Source organism: Grammomys surdaster, unplaced genomic scaffold (assembly GCF_004785775.1).
Source record: "Grammomys surdaster isolate TR1022 unplaced genomic scaffold, NIH_TR_1.0 174, whole genome shotgun sequence".
NCBI lineage: Eukaryota > Metazoa > Chordata > Mammalia > Rodentia > Muridae > Grammomys > Grammomys surdaster.
Window position 1 is genome coordinate 5843274 of NW_021604622.1, and position 11224 is coordinate 5854497.

The 11224-nt window shown below is 40.5% G+C and overlaps 1 protein-coding gene across 2 annotated transcripts in view; it reads left to right on the top strand.

Moving 5' to 3' along the window:
* Agxt2 (alanine--glyoxylate aminotransferase 2) overlaps positions 1-11224 on the top strand; it is a 41062-nt gene that overhangs the window by 24572 nt on the left and 5266 nt on the right. For both annotated transcript variants that reach the window (XM_028767549.1, XM_028767551.1), the window contains exons 9-12: positions 76-168; positions 3036-3168; positions 4849-4940; positions 9706-9855. In XM_028767549.1, the coding sequence (XP_028623382.1) occupies positions 76-168; positions 3036-3168; positions 4849-4940; positions 9706-9855 (468 nt within the window). The remainder of the gene's footprint in view (positions 1-75; positions 169-3035; positions 3169-4848; positions 4941-9705; positions 9856-11224) is intronic.

The window sequence follows — 11224 nt, forward strand, 5'->3', positions numbered from 1 at the left end:
ATAACAATCTATTCTCACTAGAGCAGAGCCAGAGCTCCTGCCAACTCTGAATTCTTCTGATTTGATCTTTTGCAGGGTGTGAATGGTGTTGTCCAGTACCCAAAGGAGTTTCTGAAGGAAGCCTTTGCGTTGGTCCGAGAGAGGGGAGGTGTGTGCATTGCAGATGAAGTGAGTGCTGGCATCTGTGAGCTACTTAGTACAATAGGAGCAGGCCAGATACAGAGAGTGACCTCCTCAAGCCCTCTTTGGTATTTCAAGCAGAAAGCAAGTACTTGAACTCTGGAGTGTTGTTATAAGTTAAAAAAAAAAAAGCAACTGCTGCTGTGTTACAAAGTAAGTTAGGTCAACAAATGTAAAGGAATTTAAGCATTCATGGTGTTTTTGATTTTGAAAGTTACTAGCAAGTATAGGTGATGCTTCTCCTATCCAGCATACTTTTATTCTTGTCATTATTATTATTATTCCTCCTTCTGAGAATTGTTGCAAGACCCCCGACAAGCCACAAAAAAACATTCAATATCACAGTCGAGTGTTCATCCTAATTTTTGCCAAAGTGATGTCGGAGAGATTATTTTTTAAAAAATGTAAGTAAAACCCAGCTTCTAAATTAGAAGACTGCTACCACTACAGACATTCTGACCTGGCTTGTATGATATTGTAAAGTAGCAGAGTGGAGGCAGTCCAGATGAAGTAAGTCTACAGTAGCCCAAGGGGAACACTTTGAAGGAAGTAACAGGAACCGGCCTTGTGGGCTTCAGCTGATATACTTAGAATTATACCTTGGATTGCAGTATATCAAATAAAGCAACATTTTTATCTGCTTAGAATAGCTCTAGAGATGTTGCCTAAAGACCAGAGGATGGTACCCAAGCCACAGAAGGACTCCCACCTCACCTCAGCCCAACACGATCACATAAACTGGTGGTTTAACCCACTAATGGCACATGGAAAACCTGTGTGTCTCTTATCTTTGCCGTCTCACTTGCCTTTATTGACTGTTTCCCTCGACTAACATTCCCTCACAGTTCATGCTGGGCTACCCTGTCGGGAGAAAGCTTGCAATTGCCAGGATTGTGTGGCCGGGTCTCTGTCAGGCTCAGAGTATGCCAGTGCCAGGGCTGTACAGTAGCAGCTTAAGCAAAGAACTCTTCCTGCTCTGTTTTTCCTCCCTTCCTCATACTAGCGAACTCAACAAGGTCCCAATGGAAGAGAGGTAACCTGCTCTTAGTAAATAAAAAAAAGATAGGAAAACCACATTCAATCACTTTGAAATTAGCTATCTCAGAAAAGAAAAGAAATGTTAGCCTTGAAATCCTCACACAGCAAGTCTTTCACAATCAGACTAATTAGAAGGAAGGTAGGCTGGATTCAAAGAAAATCAGAACTTTAGAATTTTCCAAGAGATGTGGCTTTCACGACCTTGTCTTGTTTTTCCTTCACTGCCCCCAATTTCGTGGCTTTTTCGTGCAAATTTAAGAGAGACTGCTGTTAACCACTAACAGGATAATAACAGACAGAGTAGGAACCCCGTTGGCCCAGCTCTTCACTGCCACAGCCCCAGCTGTGACACTCCCTTCTGTGAGTTCCACATCACTGTTGACACTAGGATTTATGGACTACAGAATGATCTGTCTGTCCTAGTGTGTACCTGTCCCTATGAGCATCACGGTTCTCAAGCGACTGATAATGTTTTTTTCTTGCACTGTTTTGTGTATTGTCCAAGAAATGTTCTGTTTCATTATTTGTGACGTTTTTATGACACGTTTTTATGATAGATGAAGTGGAGAAAGAACACAGGACGAAAGATAAACTATATGAAACCCCTACATTATTTCATTTGGGCCAGTTAACCAGCTTGTCCCCAGGCCTAGTGCTAGAAAGTAAAGACTTGACCATTCAGTCCAGGTCTGTCAGACTTGCACATCTCAGATCTTCTGCTATATTGATCTCTGTCACCAAGAATAACTCCTGGAATCAGTTCCTCTCCTATACTAGTCACAATCATCTAATAACAATGAAGAACCTGGTTACAGCAACCTGGAATAGGGGTAAATGAGAAGAAATTCTTTGAAAGAAACTTGGTCTGATGTGCATCTAAGACTGGACTTCAGTTGTCCATCCCACATTGCCATGTGGGTATGTGCACAGAGAAACAGGCAGACATAGAGACAGAGATCAGGAAAGGCTCTTGTCTGGAGATGTCCATGACATCTTTCTGTCATAATTTCTTTCCTTCTACAAACACTGAGAATCTAACTCAGGTATGGGTGTAATAAAATGCGTCCCTGCCTTTAGACTATACATTGGTAATAAGAATCTATTGAGACACTCTGCTGGCCCTGTGCCTAGAATGCTTTGAACAGAGCCTTCTGGGATTTAGGGTGATGGAGGGAGATTTGTAATGTAAGTGAGAGTAGAGATGGTGTAAACAAAATCTATGGCCAACTTTCAATGTATGGCTGGTTCTAGATTAAAGTAATTATACTTTGAACTCACTGGCTCCACTAGGTCCTCAGAACTCAGGAAAGTAGGAAGACACTGTTCTTTCAGTGGATGGCAAGCATTCAGCCCTACTGGACAGGGGGTTACTCTTGCTTCCTCCAGGGTGAGCCTGAGCCACTTTTTCCACTTTTCTCTCTGGCTGTCCCATGCACAGGAACAACTTAATAAGGAGAGTTAATCAACCTGATGCCTTTTGCATCTGCTATTTACGTAGCTCTCAGGGAGCCCTGCCCAGTGCTATGTTGGTAGGATTATTTCTCTGTGATAAGTTAGTTAACAGAGATCCAAAAGACATAAAGAATGTTTCCAGGGTCCCACAAAGCTAGCAAATGGCTTTTGGTACCTCCGACCTCAGACACAGATCTAAGGTTTTGTCCATGAAAGTGCAAGAATACAGAAGGAGCAAGGAGAGACAAGGGGGAAGAAAAAGAAAGAGAATAGAGAAGAGACTGGAAGGTTTCCGATGCTTTTTGGTTTTGTTTTGGAGGTTGTTTGTTTGTTTGTTTGTTTGTTTGTTTTTGATCTATTTCCAGGTGCAGACAGGCTTTGGAAGGCTGGGCTCTCACTTCTGGGGTTTCCAAACACATGATGTAATGCCTGACATTGTCACCATGGCTAAAGGGATTGGAAATGGCTTCCCCATGGCTGCAGTTGTGACCACTCCAGGTAGAATGTCCAGCGTGCTCATGCTCCTGGGCCCCTTGCACCATGCAGTGGTATAAAGCATGGGTTTCAGTGTGTCTAGGCTAGAGGCAGTGGTGGGGACCACATGATATATTGTCTAAGTGAATGAAATAAAAATTTTGCCTGCCAGGCCATGGGATAGAGGGAAGAGAGGCAGCCATTCCTATCTTGCTAGGAGAAGACAACCTCTTCTATCACTGTAATTAAAGTCAGAGTTCTACTATACAGAAGAGAGTTAGGAAAATGGGTTATAAAATAAACCCCTGAAAATTCCAAAGGAATCTTTTCTTGAAAGAGACTGTTCCGTGGTCATTTGGTCTTCCCATAGCATTAACTATACATTCAAGGTCCAGATTTCTCTGGCAGTGTCCCATCACCCAAACTGTCAACTACAATAAAATCTCATTTATTCAGAACACTCTATGTGAGTAATTTTTGACCTGTGGGTTTGATCCCATTGGGGGATGCATAACAAATATTGTGCATATCAAATATTTACCTTACAATTTATAACTAGCAAAATTACAGTTATGAAGTAGTGGAGGACTATTTCTATGGTTGGTGATCACCACAATCTGAGGAACTGTATTAAACGGTCATAGCATTAGGAAGGTTGAGAACCACTGATCTATAAAATAAAGGTTAAAATTTAATTTTCTATTGTAATGAGCCTTTGATGGGTGTTATTTTTGTAAACCATTGATTGTTGAACTTTATTTTGTTTATATTTCCTCCCAATAATCAGCACTTTTCTGAGTCATTAAATAATTAAAATCTTTGCAATAACTGCTTTCATTGAATAAGCAAAGGTACAAAAAACATACCTATATATGGAAATGCAATAATGGACCCCATTACATTGTATGATCATTACATTTATTTACAAGCAAAAAATGAATGATTATAGAAAGTGAAATGTAACAAACCATCCTTGACAGAATCCAGAACTGTGCTTCTGAATAGGCCATTTCCGACGTGCTTCCGTTTTAATCTCAAGAGTAGAAATAAAAGGTGTGGTCAATTAAAGGGCTTATAGAAAGCCCTGCAGGTCAAGTTTTAAGGTGCTTTCTAATTCACATAATACATGGATGATTGTATTGTTACCTTCTCATTAAGTAAGGAAGCTGTATTCCTTATCCGCTGCAGTAGTCAGCTCAGGCTGACGAAGCACTATTCCATGAACCAATGGCTGAAACAACAGAAACTTCTCTCCCTCCCGATGAGGAGGCTGTCAGGTTCCCAGTGCCAGCCAGCAGGGCTGAGTTCTGCCTGGGATTCTCTCCTGCCCTTGCAGATAGCCATCTTCTCATCACTTCTCCAGACGACCTTCCCTATGTGTGCCCACTGAGTAGAGATGGCGAGGACTCTATAGTCTCTCATTGTGACAGACATTGTCCTGTGGGATATGGGCCCCAATTTTGTAGTCCATTTAATTTTAATGACCTGTTTAAAGACTCAGTCTCCAAATATAGACATTCTTGGTCCTAGCATTTAAACATACAGATTTTAAGGGCACACAATTCAGTCCATCACTGTTAGATAAGTAAAGAAGGAAAATAATGGATGTCATTATAGGACAGAAGAACATGTAACCCCAATGTAATAATGAAATGTACTGTGTAAGAACATGTCACTTTAACCACCTTTATTTTCCAACTCTAGAAATTGCGAAGTCTTTGGCTAAATGCTTACTTCACTTCAGCACGTTTGGAGGAAATCCCCTGGCCTGTGCCATTGGATCGGCTGTGCTTGAGGTCTGTCCTATTCTTTACACGAATTTCATTGACTGTACTAAGTAACTATTTCTAAGCCACATATTTCATCAGAACTCTATCACGTTGCAATGGCAAAATAGAAATTTAATTGGTAATTCATCAATTTAAATTTTGTCTCCAGTTAATATTCTCTGTTCCCTCTTGTTTTTTTAAAAAATGATTTATTTATTTTATGTACATGAGTACACTGTAGCTGTCTTCAGACACATTGGAAGAGGGCATCAGATCCAATTACAGATGGTTACAAGCCACCATGTGGTTGCTGGGAATTGAACTCAGAACCTCTGGAAGAGCAGTCAGTACTCTTAACCACTGAGCCATCTCTCCAGTCCCTATCCCCTCTTTTTAAAGCCTACTTTGGATGCTTGAAGTTCTGAATAAGAGGTAATATATAAGCAACCTCACATGCATGGGAAATGTAAGAATCGCCTTATACAGGTGATAACACTGCATTTTCTTTCTTGTTTTCTGGGTAGTATTTATCGGTTTAACAGCTATTCACCATTTTAATATTTGCCATATCCTGTGCCTGTTTTTCTTTCTTCTGTTATCATAAAGGAAAAAACTATAGATAAACTAGGTTTTATCAGATCATATCTGGGAAATTCAGCTACTCTGAAAAAACTACTCTGCCCTACCATCTTCCTTTAGCTTAATATTAGCCGAGTTTATAACAATCTTTACTGTTTGAGAATTTCATTTGTGTATATAACGTGTTTTAATCAAATCCACCCCCCTTTTTTCTCTATTTTAGTTTCTTCCCTGTAACCTTCCACAACTTTTTCTTCCCCACTCCATGGGCTACTTTTCTAACTCATTGAGTCTATTTAGGGATGCCTATGTGTTCTTGGTTGTGGGACCATCCATTGGACCATGGGTAGTCTCTTAGGAGTTTTCTAAAGAAAACTAGGTCTCCCTCCCCAGTCAACAGTCACCAATGGCTCCTTAAATAGGGGTGGGACTTGTTGTGCTTCTCTTCCATCCATTCTGGGATTTTCATTGGCTCCCTCATGTGCAGGTCTTGTGCATACAGTCTCACCAATGTGAGTCCGCGTGTGCAATGGCATTGTCGTGGCCAGCAACTACTGTTTCATTGCAAATGTGCTCCTTCCGGTCTTAGTCGTCTCACCTCTGTTCCACAACAATCCCTGAATCTTCAAGGGAAAGGATGTGATACAGATGTCCCATTTAGAACTAAACACTCCACACAGTCCCTTATTCTCAATGTGTGGACCAATGATGGATGTCGATTGCATTTACAACATAAAAGATGCTTCTTTGATGAAGGTCAAGAGTTGTTCTTCACAGTCCCAGGGGAGAACCAATTATTATTGTGGTGATAAATCAACTTAATAATAAAGTGTCCCACGTTCTTATCTTTACTAATCCATTATTATGTTGAAAACTGAGATTTTTTTTTTGTAAAATGTACTTGCCAAAATGTATAATGCTTTTTGTTTAAATAAGTACAGCATGTTTCTGAAAGAGCATCCAAAGAGCTTTTTAAGATTCAGTTTATAGGCAGAGAAACTTGGCTAGGGTCAGGGGTCAGTACAAATCATTCTACTGTTTACACCTTTGTGCTTATTATTTAGAACTATGAGTATGACTCACCTACTAAGAAATGCAAAAGTATTTTAGATATAAATAAAGGACTTAAAGCCACTATTGCTGATTAAATACTTATTTTAAAGTATGATTAACTCAGGAAACATGAATGAGTGGGAAGAAATGTGACTTTATTTGTTGTTGATACTGCCAGCTTTTTTCCCCTTTTATTGAAAATAAATTTTTCCCTCAGATAATAACATTCTGATCATGTTTTGCCCTCCTTCTACTCCTCTCAGCTTCTGCCCTTTTCTGTCTCTCACAAGAAAACAGAAAGGCTTCTAAGGGGTAATAATAGAATAAAATGCAATAAAATAAAACAAAAGTTAACACATTGAAATAAAACAAAACGGAAGAAAAAGAGCCTAGAAAAGACACAAGGAAAAGATATGGACATAAAGACCCATTCATTTGCATTTATAGAGAATATATATACATATACGGTCAGGGGTCCATACAAATCATTTTACTATTTATACTTTTGTGCTTCTTATTTAGAACCATGAATATATATGTGTGTGTGTGTGTGTGTGTGTGTGTGTGTATGTATGTGTATGTGTATGTGTATGTGTAAACTTTTCTGTTTAATGAGTTGTGAAGGTATTGTCTTCAGTAATGGGGCCTTAGTGTCAGTTTCCTGAGAGAAACCTATTGTCTTGGCATCAGTCTGGGTTATTTGGGGAATTTCTGTCTGTTTTTATGCCACTACCATATGGTTTTTACTACTATAGTTCTGTATTAAAATGTGAAACCAGGGATGGTGATACCTCCAGCAGTTCTTTTATTGTTCAAGATTTTAATATCATTTTAGCTATGCTGGGGTGGGTGTGTGTACACACACACACACACACACACACTCAATTACACGTAAGCCAATCCTGGTACTGGAAGCACCATTTGGTGACAAGAGATGACCATTTGGGTCTATCTCCCCATAATTTTGGCAATTTCCTTAAGATTGCCTAAAATTTGTATATATTTTAGGAAGCTTCTAATGTGTTAGGTTCCATATTACCGCACAAACAGACTTTAATTTTAGCTGTCTCTCCTGTTTTCCTTCCATCATCATCCTCTTCCCTGTCCTTGTCATTTCATCCTCCCATCCCATCACCATCCTCATCTATAGCTATCTCACCCTCCCTCTCCTAGGATGATCTCTGGTTCCCTTCTCGTGGGTCCCTTACTATATACCTACCTTCTGTGCATCTATGGATTATAGTTTGGTTATCATTGACTTAACAGCTATTACCCACACATATAAGTGAGTACATACCATATTTGTCTTTCAGGGTCTGGGTTACCTCACTCAGGGTAAATTTTTTCAAGTTCCATTTATATTTCTGCAATTTTCATGCTATCATTATATTAACCACTGAATAATGTCAGTTATGTGAATGTACCACATTTTCTTAATCCATTCATCTCTTGAGGAACATCTAGGTTGTTTCTAATTTCTAGCTGCTGTGAGTAGAGCAGCAATGAACATGGTTGAGCAAATGTCTCTGTGGTAGAATGAAACATCCTTTGGGAATATACCTAAGAGTAATGTGGCTAGACTTTGGCTTGCAAACACCATTTACAAGTTAACAATAGCAGTTTGATCCAGGAGAATCAAGGCTAATCATCCCAAGTCCAATGAAGCAACAAGAAGCTGCTGGACTATCATCATAAGTTTATTGGTGCATTTTTCTCTACGAAGTCACAATAAGTGAAGAAGACAAAACAAACGAAAGCCAGAGCATCATCAGCAAAGACTAGTGTCAGCAAAGCCCAATAAAGACCAGCAAAGAGCTGCAAGGTGAACCAATGCCAGAGCCCTGTTTTTCTCCCACTGGCACCTTTTATTTTCCAAGCACTTGTACAAACTCTCTAAGTGTCTAGCCACAAACTAAGTCCATAGCCACAAACTCTCTAAGTGCATAGCCAACTCTGCAATCTTCCCTAACAGAAGTGAATTGTCATCTTACCTCCTAAACTTTATTTAAAAATAGTACATGTGAAAACAATGAAGCAAAACCAGAAAACCCCCTCTGGGAGCAAGTCAGGAGACCACATGACTTTGTAGAGAAAAACTCACCAAAAAACTATTTATAAAGAGGTCCACATCCCCCTTTGCCTTGTTAACCTTTCCTTTCCACTACCTCTGGTGGGTAGAGGGCTAGAATGGAGGGTAAAGCATTTAAAAGCCCTTATTAAAGTAGACTTTTTAAAAAAAAAAAAATCTAAGCCTACAGTCAGAGAAAGATTTGCCAGAGTCCAACTTTTTTATTCAGTGTTAGGTTATCCAAACAAATTCAGATGAAAAGGAGGGTTTGGGTGAACCAATTAGTCTTTAAAACATCAAGATTGTCCTGAATCATGCAATTATTATTAGCTAAGTAAGATGAAATATGTATGTGTCTTGTCAAGAACCATAGCTGGTTGAGATGGTTCTCCAAGTAATGGCATCTGCTGTGAAGCCTGCACATCTCAGTTGGATCCCTAGTAGTCACAGCATGTAGAGAGAACTGACTCTCAAAACTATCCTCTGCCCTCCACATATGACCCAACACATGTACAAAGGAAAACAAACGAACAAAAAACCTAAGTTAAGGTTTTTTAAAACCAATCACAAGTGTCCACTGTAAGTGGGAGTTGTGTGAAAATCTTTTTATATCTCAGGCTCCCTAGCTGTGGATACACATGAGGCTCAGCTAAGAGGTACAGGACCCCTACACTGGAGCATTTGGACTATGAAAAACCTCCAGCGTTTGGAGGTCACTGTCTCCCATGGGAAAGACACCTGTGGGAGTCCTTCCACAGTTGATTTTCTGTTTTCCTCACTGTATGTCAACACTCAGCAAAACCTGGGAAAACAAACTTCCACATTATAAAGTATATGTTCCTGACAGTTCTTAAGTTCTTACTTGCCTCTTCAGGTGAGCAGGTTCAGGGAAACCCCCTTTACCAAGATTGCTTGATTCCTTACAGTAGATTTTTGTTCAGTCCATGCTATGACCACACCAGGCTGTGTTCTAGGTCCTGTTTGTCAAGTTAAGTTACTGTTAAGAGGATAATGAGCATTTATCTCTCTGGGCTTCTCTGTCAAACCTCCAACTTCTGCCTTGTAAGATTATTTAGGGCTGTCTCTCAACAGGTGATTGAAGAAGAAAATCTCCAGAAAAACAGTCAAGAAGTTGGCACCTACATGCTGCTGAAGTTTGCTAAGCTTCGGGATGAATTTGACATTGTTGGGGATGTCCGAGGAAAAGGCCTTATGGTGGGGATAGAGATGGTGCAAGACAAGGTAATGATCTGCTGTGTGTCGGGTGACGGGTAATGTAGAAAGCTAACAGGCTCTAGTACTTGCAACTTATTCAAACTATGACTAGCTGATAGTTACTATACACAATACACTACTGAGGTCTATAGAAAAGGTAGAAAGCCCTGAGGGGAAGCAAGGTGAGTATACTGAAAAGAGCTCTCATGAGCAGGATTGAGGTTTATATTCATCTACATCAAGGAAGCCAGACCTAGTGATGATGGTCCCTATCTGTGAAGAATAATGAGGGAGAGAGGGGCAGCAAAGGCACCTAGGACTTACTAAAGATGATTGGCAAGGTTCCCAAGACAGCTACCTAGGGATCATTTTAAAAATACACATCCGAAGCCTTTTCCAAATATTCGAATTTGTCCTACTATGGTAGGCCATATTTTTGTGGTCTAGAAAGACCCAGGGGAAATGCAAGCTTGTACTACACCCAGGCTTGAAATGAATAAACTAGAGGGAAATGTTTGTGTTCATAGACTGGGGATGAAGTGACCCACAGAAAGGATACAAGCTCCAGTCCAACGAGACCAAAGTCGAAACAGCATGCCTGAACCCTGCATAAAGGACAAACCTCAGGTCCTAGAAATCTGACATGGCCTCTTGGCTCCCAAACACTTATTTTTCCTGACCCTGAAGGGGTGGAGTTTTGGGGGAAAGAGAAAATTCAACAAACATGAAATATGTTTGGCTCCACACCACTTCCATGGCCATGCTGTGGCCCTGGAAATGTTTAGCTACCTATGCCCTTGTGCAACTTCTGAGCCACCTGCTGGACTTTGGAATGGACTCTTTAGTTAGGCAGAGTACTGCGGAGTTGAAGAGGATTTCAACACAAACAAAGCAGATCTCAAACTAGCTATGAAACTATCAGCCCCGTCCCCACCCCCACCATCACCCCCACCCTCATCCCCACCCCTGCCCAGAGTAGCCTTTAGCAGAATCAAGATTCATTTGCCACCTGTATGAAATATTGCTTTGTCTTTGGGGATTTTTAGATGAGGTAGAATAAAATCAAATAAGCAAATACTGTCAGTGTTCATCTGCACCCTCACCCCCCAAAGCCCTCTGGTTCAACAATTAACAGCTTCGTTTCATTAGGGAGGTATTGATTGCTTGAGTTTTGTTATGGTCTTCCTTGGGTCCCCTGCCTTGGTAAATAAGTCTTCTAACCATTGCTGGGGGGGGGGGGTGCATGCCTTTAATCCCAGCACTTGGGAGGCAGAAGCAGGCGGATCTCTGAGTTCGAGAGTTTGAGGCTAGCCTGGTCTACAGAGTGAGTTCCAGGACAGCCAGGGCTACACACAGAGAAACCCTGTCTCGAAAAAACCAAAAAAAAAAAAAAAAA